This window comes from Copidosoma floridanum, unplaced genomic scaffold (genome assembly GCF_036245765.1).
Source record: "Copidosoma floridanum isolate Cflo_tuat_1 unplaced genomic scaffold, Cflo_Japanese_pri ptg000034l, whole genome shotgun sequence".
In the NCBI taxonomy this organism is placed as follows: domain Eukaryota; kingdom Metazoa; phylum Arthropoda; class Insecta; order Hymenoptera; family Encyrtidae; genus Copidosoma; species Copidosoma floridanum.
In genome coordinates this window covers 9,231,307-9,244,933 of record NW_028321911.1, presented here as the reverse complement: position 1 = coordinate 9,244,933, position 13,627 = coordinate 9,231,307, and the positions used below count along the sequence as shown (strand labels likewise).

Here is a 13,627-nt window from a genome sequence, read left to right as displayed (position 1 = left end):
AGCCTGCTTGCTTGTTTCTAAAAACACTTTATAATTCATCCCACTTAAAAATACTTTGATGCAGAATTGAGGAAAAAAGTCACAATTTTATAGATTTTTCTTCTCCATTCAACTAATGATTCATTAGAATCAGTCCAGAAGTTGCCAATACTCTTTGACAGGTGACATCTTGCATTTCCAAGTAGTTATCAGTTCCAGTCCTTCCGATAAAGTTGATCCTCTTAATAAACTGAATCCTGAATTGTAGTATACTGTAGTAGAAGTCAATATCAACATTTGAGGCCTAAGTGGGTAAACGAAATGAGCATTTTTTGGTACAATGATAGATAAATCAGTTAATAATTGAAAAGTGTCCAAATTAAAAGAAAAATAAGGTATTTATCCGGCCTGGTTGTTTGCTTACAAAAATACTTTATAATCCATTCCACTGAACATTACTTTGATGCAGGATTGAGGGAGAAAGTAACAGTTTCATAAGTCATATTTCTTTTCCAATCAACTTACGATTCATTAGAATCAGTCCAGAAGTTGCTAATACTCTTCGACAGATGACATCTTGCATCTCCAGGTGGTTAACATGCTCTGTCCCTCCGATAAAGTTGATCCTCTAAATAAACTTAATCCTGAGTTGTAGTATACAGTAGTAAAAGTCACTATCAACATTTGAGGCCTAAGTGGATGGAAAAAATAAGAATTTGTAGGTGCATAAAAGCTAGAGCAATTTATTAAACAGCCTTAATATCCATTGCACTTTTGCTCAAAAAAAGAGTATTTAGAATAATTAGCTTTACTGATGATGTTGTTTCTTTTTCAATCAGCTCTTGATTGATTAAGAAGCTGCAATTATCCTTCATTAGGTGACATTTTGGATTTTCTGGTATTGAACATTCTTTAATTCTTGCTTGGATGAAATTTACTTTTTAATTGAACAACTAAATCCACAATTTCAGTGCAAACAGTAGCCGTACTTGAGCACTCCCTTGAGAAAACTGCAGTTGATGTGGAAAGTACTGTTGCACATTACACCTGAAATGATTATTTTGAACAAAGTAAATAGATCTTAAAATGAAAAGATGACTTGTCTTTTAAGAGGATATAATGTTTATTGTGTAAAGCAATGTTTTTACTTATCTGAAATACATAGGTTAATCCATATTAACCCTGTCAAGCATCGAGTATACTAGGCACTAACTCTTCGATGACCGTATGAAACTAATTAGTTTTTATTCTCATATTATATTTAATATAAATGATTACAAATCAAAAAATTCGGTTTTAATACCGCAACACTTGCCGAAAACGTAAATAAACGTAAAGCGCGTTTTCCACTGCCCTATAGTTCAGCTGTCTGCTGGCTTGCGAGATGCTGCCAACTTTCGAGCAGCAAAATTGATGTATCACATATATAGATATACTCCAGTACATGTTTTGGATGAGCATGAAATCTTGCAATATAACATTAATTTATTAATAAATAAATCATACCTTTTATGATTTTAGAAACTTATTATAACTTTGCAAGGCCCGAGCTTATTGAAATATAGGGAAAATATTCGTTTACCTGAGGTAACATTAAATTGCCATTTATCGCTTAAATAATAGCTTAAAAATTATTTTATCACTGTAATTATGCTTATTCTAGTTTATTATAATTTTTAAATGCCTAAATTAAATTTTTTTTTAATATTACTTTTTTTCACTTTTTTGTAATTTTGAAATTCGCGGCTAATTTTCTGCGAATGCGTTCTCTCTCGCACCTTCTGACGTCCCCTCTGCCTCCCTCCCCGCTGACAGATGTTCCATTGTTCCGCCATGTTGAAGACCATAGACATATAAGAAGTTTAGACTGCTTGTTCTCATGTACGGCGGTGAAGCACAAACGTGGGTGTCCGTCTCTCTTGCACATTCCCGCGCATAGCAATTTGTTTCAGCGCCGTACATAAGAACAAGCAGTCTTTATTTTTTGTATGTCTATGATTAAACTTATTTCCGCTGTAATTCTTATTATTCCTGTTATTGACTTCCCTATCAAAAACTTCAATGCTGAATCAACGTTGATTTTAGCTTTGAATCAATGATAAATGGATGATCATAATAGTTACCCGTTTACTAAAATGTATGTATGTCCTTTCAAAATTAATAAATACTGTAAAAATATTTGCTGAAAGATCCGAAAACAGGTTATTACGCTTTGTTTTGATTGTGCTTTTTGGGCAACGCAAGTAGTTGCGTTGCCTATTTTGAAGAAAGCAAGCAGCTTGCCTGCATTGGAAAATAAAATCCATGCGGAAATGTGTATATGTATGAATTTAACTGAGTCCCTTTCCACCGCTTCTTTTACTTATATGCGGTCCCAGAAGTGGAGTCGTACGTAAATAAGAAACATGTTTGTCTTGATATTATCTAATTCATAATTTGTTTTTTTTTCTAATTTAATAGTGAAGTAGTCATGAACATCTTAGTATAAAAATTTATTTAACTTCAAATTTAATATACATATTTTTTTTCGTACAAATGTTACACCATTTTTAGTTTTTATAAATTTTATTTTAAAAAAATACTTAATAGACATGACTACATAAGAGAACAATTTTGTGATTGCCAAAGAAAAAAATTTAGCATCACCATAACCCATACTATCAGAAAAAAGTTGGCTCGTTGAATTTAATTAGTCATTCGTGTTTTTTAACAGTTATTTGTTGTATAAACATGTTATGCAATGGTATGGTACAGGTTCCTCAGAAAGCTTTTTTACTACTATGGAATTATGATTACTTAGAAATAAAAATGTAGAATGCGTAGGCATGAATGTTAAATACGTTATTACAAAAAAATAATAATAATAAAATGAAATAAATTAATAAAAAAAACACCATGGAAAAAAAGAAAACTGTTTAGACTAATTGATATAAAAAGAAGGCCACATCAGTGGATACTTTGACAATCTTACCCCAAAGTTTAAATAATTTGTGATAGAAATCTCACGTAACAAATTACAAGCTAACATATCCGCTCAAAAACATATTGAGAGCCACAAAAAATAAATGAAGCATGTTTTAAAAGTAATCTAATGATAATAATGAATGAAAAAATGGAGATCAACCAATAAGCATCAGTTACAAGAAATATAAAAGAGTTTCAAGGTAGGTACTAGGTTGTTGGTGAACAGCTTGAGACACCAAAAAAGCCAATTTATGGGCATATTGACATGGTGCAGGTACTCGTACAGTGCCACTCCAGTTAAAATACATATGACAAAGTTTATACGTCAATCTTTGAATTTTATCAACTTCCAGACCTAACGAATCTTCAATGACGTTGTAAGCTGTAGGGGTAACGGTACCTTGATTGACTTGTTGAGCTACTATAAAGAAATCATACTTTGAAGGGTCGGTTATTACATCATCCACTACTGTTCCAGGCTTCGGATTTTGTTCATTGTAAAATAGCCGCGTATTAATTTTTTTTGTTACAATGATGTAGGCCAATTTCAGATCGTCTGGATTCTCATAAATTGACTGAAGTTTAGCCTTGACTTCAGCAACTTCGTTTCTCACAACATAGTGGGTTTGTCCATCCCCAACACCATCTCTATAGATGACGATTCTTTTAGGTAGCGTATTGTTAACTTCTTTAAACTGTTTAATAGCTTTCAGCAAGTTAACAGACAAATCGTGGGACAGCTCCTCTCCAGATGTGTGACTGCTTACAGCACTAAAATACCTCCCATGGTTGGAATCCAAAGATGCTACCATTGCACCTAAAATTAATCAAATTTGAACTTATTTTTGATGAACTGAGTAATGAGCCCAAATGGTCAGACATTAAAATAATAATAAATTTACATACGGACACTGTGTCTGTATAGAGTTAGTATTAAATATATAACATAGTATTTGACAAATTTTTGTTTTTCCCCAAAATCCAAAACTGACAGTTTACATTAATCATAATTTATAGATATAAGAGCACAAGAACCATTGAAAAATGTGTAAAGTATTGTAATGAGCGGCAATTACCGAAGTCTTTGGTCTTCGAATTAGTATCATGACACACGTCGAATCCTACGACCATTAACCCATTGAGTGGTATCGCAACAGTCCATGGAATACCACCGATCTTACAATTGAGCTGTATAGCTACTTTTGTTGCAACAGACATAATCGATTTATTCTGTAAGCTCCTAGCCAGTAAAACTTGAGTGGGTACTGGCCTGTCTACGCAACATTTTTTTTTAATAGCTGCGTATCTATCCAGACGATTATTGCTTGCTATGCAAAAGATTAACAATGGCACTTTTTTACTCATGACGATTTCGAGCGTTTCAACGTAAGTGCTAGGATTATCATCCCTTAAATCAATGATTTTGGGATAGTTAATCCGAAAATTCATTCCACTAGCTGCTTTGATCAAAGAACTTATAAAATTCTGAAAGCACAAAAAAAAAAAAAAAAAAAAAAAAAAAAAAACAAATAATTATGATTAATCATACAAGAGTACTTGGTACGAAATATACATCGGCTACGTTTGGATCACAGACATCTACGTGTGATTTATAAGCAATTAGAGAATTACCTGAGCATCTCTCTTTAATCTGTTGGGTACTAATAACACCCACTCATCAAGAGAGCCGCTAACTCGCATCGAACGGTAACGTAAATCACCAGTCCAATTGGCATTGGTATTGACCGGTGTGGTACTATTGTCACCATATATTATTTTATCGCATGTCAGAACGCGAGCTGGCACATCAACCAACTTTCTGTCAAGCTCTAGGTTCCAGCTTTGAATTTCTGCAGCAATGGCTGGAACTCCATGAAGACGCTGATTAAAGTTCATAAGTTTTTTTATTCTATCAACAGGTGACACACGAGTGAACTTAGCTAATGCACTCATTAGCCTATTGTCGTTTCTCATACTGTCAGTCAACCCTAGTCAGAAAAATGTGAAATTTTTTTTAATTCAACGTGAAACAACTGACAATTACAGACAACTTTAACTTACCAGTGCATTTACAGAGCTCAGGTATAAGGTAAACCATTTCTGATTTTCCAGCTCGTCTATCTCTGGCTTTAGCTTTGGACACTAGCAATGGTTGTCTCATTTCTGTAATAGTAACATTGTACCTCGTTCTATAATACTCACTGTAGGATATTTCATCATTTTTTTTCATGAAAGTAGACTTGGGTGTTACTGAAAAGTCGACATCATCAACTTTATATGAATTATCATTGTAATACGTTAATACAACAGATCCAATGACCGTGTTTTTGTACACACGCTGAAATTTAATTTTTTTTTAATCAAAGTTAATACATCGAGAATTAATGTGCCTGTGTGTGTGTAACATAAAAGTTTGAGGGTACCTGATAATCATGGGGATTTGTTTGGTAACACTCTTTTAACAAGTGAAGAAGAGTGTCACTTCTCATCACTTTGTGAGTAATTTCGGCACACATCAGTATATCATTTTCGTGTTGTCTAATGGAGGTAAAGTATCCTGGCAACAGCTCAAGGCGATATTCTCTAACCTCAGTCTTAATAAATGCATGATAATATTTTATTCAATAAAAAAAATTATATTTAATGATTCATAGAGTTAAAACAATAACTTCAAGTTCTATTACCTTCTTATGTGGATCAAAATAGTTACGACCTAACAATTTCAATTCAAGAAGATCGAGACATTTTCGCATTATAATGTTGAAAAACGCAACATACTCGTAGTCACCTTTGTTCAACTGTCCAACATGACGAATTTTTATTGACATCAATTGATTATCAGATTCTCGCTGAGACGTCAATTCGAGGGGCTGTTTAAAAAATTAGACTAATGATAAATGTTTAAAATAATGACACACTGTACTGTTAACGAATACACAAATTATTGTTTGAAGTAATGATAAATTACGAATTCGAGATAAGAACATAATTTACCTTAGGTAGCATGCGTGTAGAATATAACAACGTTCCATCAAAGATGTAAGCTCCAAGAGTTTGTCTGTGAGCCCTTAACAACCCTTTACGTATGACATTACGATCCTCTTCTGGCTCAATATCCACGCGGTATTTTTGAAGGCACCAGTCTGGGGTACTCAACAATTTGAAGTAATTTGCCTTCAGTAATACTGGTTGTCCATGCGCACCTAAGAATTATATTTAAATATTAGTAAAACCAAAGTTTATCTTTTAAATACCATTATTATGCCCAATATACTATGTAATATATGTAGAATATAAAAATACCCTGCTTTGTGACGAGATGTCTTGGCCTGGTTACAATATCCATTGGCAGCATTCGACGTCCTCTAAATGATCCTCTAGCTGCTTCTGAGCCAGCCACAGAACCTAATGCATGAGCAAGTATGAATAAACGTACAAGTTAATTAATCAATAATCAAAATCATCAATTTAACACGCGCGCACACACATACACACAGGTGCGCGCGCGCACATACACACACACACACCACTTTAAATTTTTTTCCCAAATTCAAAATTGCTTTTCATAAAATGCTAACTTAGATTCGAATTTAATGTAAGCTAGCGTTTTTAACAATGATTTGGAATTAACATTTTTATTTTTTTAACTAAGGCATCCATTCACATAAACAAACGAGAAAAACATTAAATCAACTACTTTTTGGACCATACTTAATCATTTCACGTATCAACATATAATTTAATATAAATATACGTGAAAATACTAAATTAACATGTAGGTTACATATAGATGTACATGCACGTAAGTGTTGATAAAAATAAACGAAAGGTACAGATAGAAAACATATATTCAAGGTAAACATTTTTTTCCACATTCTTCAATAACTTGAACAACTTCTTAAAAAGGAAAAAGATGGCATTGATGTTTAAATAAATTATTTTATAACAAGGGAACGATGTAACAAAGCGTATAAAATCCAAGCATGAGCAAATATATGTTACCAGCAACCGAAGCAGTTTCCGACGCAGTTTCAGAATACGCTGTGATAGCCGGCCTGTGCTGCTCAGTTGAGCCCAAATGTTCACCACGTGCAGTAGTCTAAAGTACGTATATACAAGAAAATTACAGATTATTGTAAAATAAGCTTACATATATAGTCACAATAAAATAAAATAAGGCCAAGTTCATAAATTTCAGAGCTATACTGACCGGATAGTAAGATGATGGTCCAGCCGCTGCTGAAGTAGACGGTGCACCTGCGGTTACTGCTGCTTCATCAGAAGGCAGCGAGGGCCTTGCGTAAGACGGCCCAGATGAGTAAGAGACACTTGAATGGCTGTAAGGTTCTCCCCCAGGGCGTCGCGATTGAGATATTCCAGGCCTTGGCGACTGATAACCAGAGCTACTGCTGCTGGCTCGCGCCCGTTCATCTCTTCTGTCAGTTTCAGTCCTTGCACGAGCTCTTCTTTTGTCGCTCATCTCGTCACCCCTGTCTCTGTCTCGATCGCGGTCACGGTCACGATCCCGATCCCTTTCGTAGTAATCCAAATCGTAATATTGTCTAGAAAAAAAAAAAAAAAATCAGTTGTGTACTTAATTATTTAATAGAATTTTTTCCATTATTTCTTTCATAGCGTTATGCTTAATGCATTATTGTTCTTGTATTTGTAAGGAAATGTTGAGCTCAAACTTTCAACGAGTGAAAATTTCAACTCTAAATTTTTTTTTTCTCAAGTAGTCCACAATTAGTGCAAGAAGCCAGATAATTAAGTTTTAGAGTGACACACACAGAAATAACATAATGAAGTAATGAGGAATGTACATGGCGTAAAGCTCAATTCAGAGGGTGCTAGGACCCGCCAGTTCTGATTTATGGATACTGTTGACCACTTACTTATGACTTCTGTAATGATCATGGTGTAAAAAGTACATAAGGTGAGCTCTTCAGCCACCGAACCGATCAGTTAATCAGGAGGCTTGGAACAAGCGACCTTCCATACTGGATTTTCCACGAATGAGCGTAAAGAACGCGTTCTTTAACTACTGCTACAAGTAAACAAGAGTATAGGGTACAGAATTTCCTCGATAAATAATATGTTTAAAATTTGTTAGGTGCACTATTTTACGTATAAATATAATGATGTATAATCATCTAGTTATTTGTAAAATATACAATAAAGTTTATTAAATGTTTCAATAAACAAATTTTACAACTTTTTTTTAAACGATTTCAACATTAGAAGTCAGTTTTTTTGTTTATCTCTGGCAATCTAATTTACGTTATCGTACGTACGAAGCTTTTCATTTAATACTGCTTTTCGAGGTGAGTTGTATTTATTTCCAGCAATAAAGTGTAAGTAGTTAAACAACGCGCTCTCTACGCTCATTGGTGGAAAATCCAATATGGAAGACGTTTGTTCCAAGCCTCCTGATTGGTTGATCGGTTAGGTGGCTGAAGAGCCCACGTGATGTATTTATTACAGCATGGTAATGATCATCTCCTAAAAGAATGAGTGTCACGTGACTGTCGACAGATGGTCATGCAGACTGCCAGACTACATGTAATCTCACCCTTATGAAGCCAACTTTTTAAAGGGTGGGCTGAACCATGATGTAAAAATACAAGTTTAAAGTTGAAACTGAAACCTATCCCCTGCATCCACCTCAAAGTGACAGACATATATAGATTTCTTTTATTTATATTGTAGTACTCTACGTCCGGCTCCTTTAATAGAGGCACTACTATGGGCATTAAGTACTTGGGAAAGGGACAAGAAAAGGAATGGGAGGACTCCTGTTAAAGGAGGGGAGTAGGGCGAAATTAGGCAATTTTTGCTGCGAGAAGGTAAAACCCTCCTCGAAGGAGCATTGCGACGTGAAAAAGCACATGTCAAAAATCACAAAGGTACTTGCCCGAAAAGTCGCACTGGCCGAGAATCGAATCACGGCCTCCCGCGTGCCAATCCACGACCTAGCCAACTGAGCCACCGCGTGCTCGAGATATATATAGACATAGACATACATATACGTCAATTGATGAATGATTACCTATTAAGTCAGTTTTTTTTGAGTAAATATTCATGAATTGTGCGTTTGGTCACTGAAACAACTGGAATGAAAATATTGAAATAAAAAATATAAATTGTTTCACGAGTTTCTTGATGTTAATATGCTTTATATTTTTAAAGCTTTTGAAATTCGCAGACAGACATGGCAACATGATGGAAGCGTTCCTGATTGGTCAATCAAAATGGATACGTTTGTTTGGAAAAAAACTCCAGACAAGTTTAAATTACATGTAATACATAAATTAATTACATTGGTAATCTTTTTAGGCGAATGTGTAGTTCAGCCCATGATGTAAAAATACAAGGTGTGGCATTGCACAGTGGCTGGATATTTATTACAGAAAAATAATTATAAGAATTTTTCGTGGTAGAAAGAACCTAGTGAAACCACAATGGATGATTTTATTCGCTGATAGAATGATGGTCATGATTATATGCGTCAAAAATGTTTTTAACCCTCATTTTTTATTTCTAGTGATGGGGTCACTTAAACATAAAAAAATCTCACTAAGGTTTTTGACCCGTTAATTCACAAGCACTTGCAGGCCCAGTCATGGTCCTGGTCCCACATCTTAATATACATCTATAGAATATGAGTTAATTATCTTGCTGCATGGAAAGAACAGTTAATATCCTCTTGAAGGTTAAACAAGATTACGTGCATCATGGTTAAGGAACATAATATCTTAGACTACACAATGTTACTTTTTTTTCTGGCTTATATTTTGGGAATTATTGCTTGCTTGCTTGGCAAGGGATAGCCTTAGATCACTGAGGTGAGAATTGGTAATCATTGAGTAACCTGAGAGATTTCGCATAGACATGACTTCCAAAATGCATAATGGGTTGAATAATTGATGGAGACGAACAATTATACTTTTATCAGGATGTTCTAGTCACAGTTAATAACAGGCAACAATTGACCTTTTAACTTTTTTCTTATTAAAATTTTTTGTAACTTTAAACATAAACCGTAATTCTATACAAAATTATTGAGTTAAACTATTTGCCAGTCCCAGAATTCTTCTATTTAAAAAGTGTGAAATAATAACCACATAAATGTTGCTACTTGAAAATTGATTGAACAACTCTAATATTGGAATTGCGATAGTGGTGTGGAAATTTATAAATTTCAACTAGTTGGCTTTAGAAGGCTTATTTCTGTTTTTTCGATTTCAAGTTGCATCATTGGAATTATGGTTTTTCCGATTTATTATTCCTAAGACACTCTACACAGATATGACAATGTTGGAGGAAACAAATATGATTTTAGCTGCTTGATCTACAGCTTATGTATGTTAATATTTATATATATAATATATTATATTCCTCACAAATCTGACCAGGTTTACATGGATAACGTTATAAATGCTAAGAAAAATACGAGGAAAACGATGTTTGTTAGTAAACAGTAAACGGAAATACCGTAGGTTTGTTAAAATTTATTCTAGAAAAGAATTAGAGTAACGTGAACAAGTATTGTTCTCCGAGTGTCTCCCAAAGACTGTCTTTCAGAGAGTCTGGAAATAAGCTTGAATGAACCTTATATTAGGCATGCAGCTATGTCAATAAAGGAAGCAAAGACCAATATTATGTTAAAAACAAACGGGAAACAAAGTCAACTGCTTATGGTTCTGACGGTATTCTCAATTAATACATTACTAAAAATTTATATTAACCGCTTAACATTGCTGCATACTTGGATATATTTAAGTGCAGTGGGTTTACACATTAGCTATGTAGAACCCTTATTTTTTCTAGAAAAAACAAAATACCAACGACAAGAAGTATCTCTGTATATGCTGTATTCATAGTTTACCTCACGACTGTCGATTCGGGAATAAGGCAACAATTACGGATATAATGAATTTTCAGTTACACACATTCGTGATGGCTGATAATTATGAATCACAAGCCCATGGTATCCTAAAACGATCTATGCTCCATTGTACCTGGCAAAGGACACGAAGCACGAGGCTAATAGGAACAACATAGCAGTATAATCTTCGATTTCAAAACTATTCATGAGCAGGCCCTAAAGTCGGCTTGATGCTCATTACTGTACACGCTTGCCGCGTATTTCATTTCACTACATGCTCGAACAGACAGAAAGCATGAATGGAGGACAACGTGTTATTTCCAGCTCTGAACGATCTCCTAAATGGTTTACGCGCTATGCTTTCTAGACCTACGTGGTCACACTACCAAAAAGACATGCGTAAAAATTGGAAAAATCCTACTACTACTGGTACTAACCGTTTATCCGTTGGGTACTTGGGCATCTTGCCGGCTGATTTTACTACTGTGGGCTAGTCAATACACTTCAATTGAGGATTTTCTCTTAAGGTTGGAAACATCCGAAACGGTTGTGTACGCTTTGATGATAAGAGACTACTGTTAACAGTGTCAATAATCAAAGTATTCTAAAAGTATAATAACTAATAGATATTGTACTGTTTGGGTGAATACAGATAATAAGCGAATTTTAAGCAGGAATGAAGATTTATCAAGCTTAGATATATTCTAGTAACACGATGTTTTAAGGTGGAATCGACCAAACCAAACAGGCACACTAGCGATACTATATAGTGTCGATATGAAGGGCCTCTGCACGCAAATACAGCAAGAGCGAGGAATAAGGAAATAAGGGGAATAAGAGCAAGAAATAAGGAAACACGGGAATAAGAGGAATAACAGCGTAAATAATCCCAATAACGAGGCTAATACCATAGGCGCCACAGTTTCACATAGTCCCACTGAAAACTAGTGTCTATAGATTTGTTCAAGCCTCTTATAGTTCGGTTCGGTTCTCTTGACGAAATTTACCTATAAGTATCATACAGAAACAGTTTTGTTTGGTTCGCCATACACAGGTAAACTTTGCTAAGGCCGCAGTCACATGGAGCGTAATAGAGCGAGCAGGATAGGAATTTCTCCTTTAGCGGCTGGGTTAAGTCTATTGCGCTACGGGATAGCCCTATTGAGCGGCTGTGTTAAGTCTATTGCGCTGCAGGATAGCCCTATTGCGCGGCGCAATAGACTTAACACAGCCGCTTATGGAGAAATTCCTATCCTGCTCGCTATATTGCGCTCCATGAGACAGCAGCCTTAGCGCCGTACATAAAGACGAACAGTTTATTCTTCTTATGTCTATGATACAAGCAGGTAGTGAGACCATGATGTAAAAATACAAAGTGTGGCGTTCCAAGCCCTAAGGTCTCATTTTCGTGCCTTCTATCACGAAGCCATAATTGAGGGAGATGTGACTACAACAGCGCCGCAGAGCCTGTACATTGGAACGAAGTGGCTAAAGTTGAAACTAAAACCTATCCCGCGCATCTACCTCGAAGTGAGACATGTATATAGATATAGACATACGTATGAATATGTGGCGTCTCACATCTCTCGCGCTTCAGACTCTACTCGCTAGGTGGCCAAGCCCCTAATAATTCTCTCCCGTAAAGCGGCGAAATTCCCGCACGGTTACTACATAATCGCGATCGAGTCGGTTAAAGCCCACACCTCTCCTGTGTCTAAGGCAGGGAACACGTCATCAGCCTTACTGATGTGTCCTGGCGTGCTCTCGGGACGAAACACCTTTTTCTCTCTCTAGTAGATGACAAAGATACCTACATATAGGGGTAAATGACCCAATTACTGCGCACTGAAATTTTTGATTGTACTAAATTTCTCATTTCTCAATGTTTTTTAATGTAAATTGAACCAGTTTTACTTAATCTTTATCTGCAGCATCTTGTGCGATTAAAACAACAAACATTTATCTGTTAAGTAACTTTTTTTTTTTTTTTAAATGATTGTTTTAGTTCTGATATCACTTGCTGGTATTACTGCGCACGGTTATAAAATTAGCACCAGTCGCTGCGCCCCTAATTACTGCGCGGGTATCTCCCATAAGGTTTTCATGCAGAAGCCCTAGACTAAATTGCTGCGCACCAATCACTACGCACGACTACAAAGTTTTGTAGGTTAGATTCGTTTAGAGTTGTGGCGTCTCAGCCACAGCGACCAGTTTCGTGCTCAAGACGAAAGCAGGCCATCGTCCCAAGGAACATCTTTTCCTGCGCACGCGCGAGCCAACTCACACACCCACTGCCGGTGCCCTACAGCTGAGGGAGAAGAGTCGCGCGGCGCTATACATTCTTTCTTCTACTTAGAGCTCTCGACGTGAGCAGAGCGAAAAAGCCCTTTTGTACATAACTAAATAAAGTCTGTTGTATTCTTATGATTGAACCTGTCGCGTGTGCTTATTTCCCCTCGTGCTCCTTTTCTTGTGGAACAATAAATCCCACAAGTGGTGACCCCTCGAACTGTTTTATTTATCGTGAGTGCAAGTTCGCGATGAAAAGTTGAGCTGAGGCGAGAATAAACTCTTCGCGCACCGACATCTTTTAACGCTCTCCCGCTCGCCACGTGGGCAAGACGTCGTCGCCAAAAGGCTACGTTCCGCCGTCGAGAGGCCGGCGCTCGCCAGTGCCAACGTCTCGGGCAACAGGGCCAGTGAATAGGGCACGGCCCCGCCCTGGAACCGAACTACGACCACGCGGAAAGCCCAACGTCGTTACACGGGCCGCAACGTCACGTGCCCGCGTGAGTC

The 13,627-nt window shown here is 36.3% G+C and overlaps 1 protein-coding gene across 4 annotated transcripts in view; it reads right to left on the bottom strand.

The window, feature by feature from the left end:
• Positions 1-2,456: 2,456 nt before the first annotated feature.
• The window catches only part of aub (aubergine), a 48,982-nt gene continuing 37,811 nt past the window's right edge, over positions 2,457-13,627 (bottom strand). For 2 of the 4 annotated variants that reach the window (XM_014354516.2, XM_089597592.1), the window contains exons 2-11: positions 7,154-7,505; positions 6,946-7,042; positions 6,247-6,348; positions 5,938-6,146; positions 5,628-5,813; positions 5,367-5,537; positions 5,005-5,281; positions 4,576-4,931; positions 4,020-4,428; positions 2,457-3,760 (exon numbers count right to left, since the gene is read on the bottom strand). In XM_014354516.2, coding sequence (XP_014210002.2) covers positions 3,117-3,760; positions 4,020-4,428; positions 4,576-4,931; positions 5,005-5,281; positions 5,367-5,537; positions 5,628-5,813; positions 5,938-6,146; positions 6,247-6,348; positions 6,946-7,042; positions 7,154-7,423 — 2,721 coding nt within the window. In that variant the 5' untranslated portion in view covers positions 7,424-7,505 and the 3' untranslated portion in view covers positions 2,457-3,116. Of the gene's footprint in view, positions 3,761-4,019; positions 4,429-4,575; positions 4,932-5,004; positions 5,282-5,366; positions 5,538-5,627; positions 5,814-5,937; positions 6,147-6,246; positions 6,349-6,945; positions 7,043-7,153; positions 7,506-10,831; positions 11,057-11,268; positions 11,584-13,627 lie in introns of those variants that run through there. The other 2 variants (XM_014354515.3, XM_089597591.1) reach the window with 2 other exon arrangements.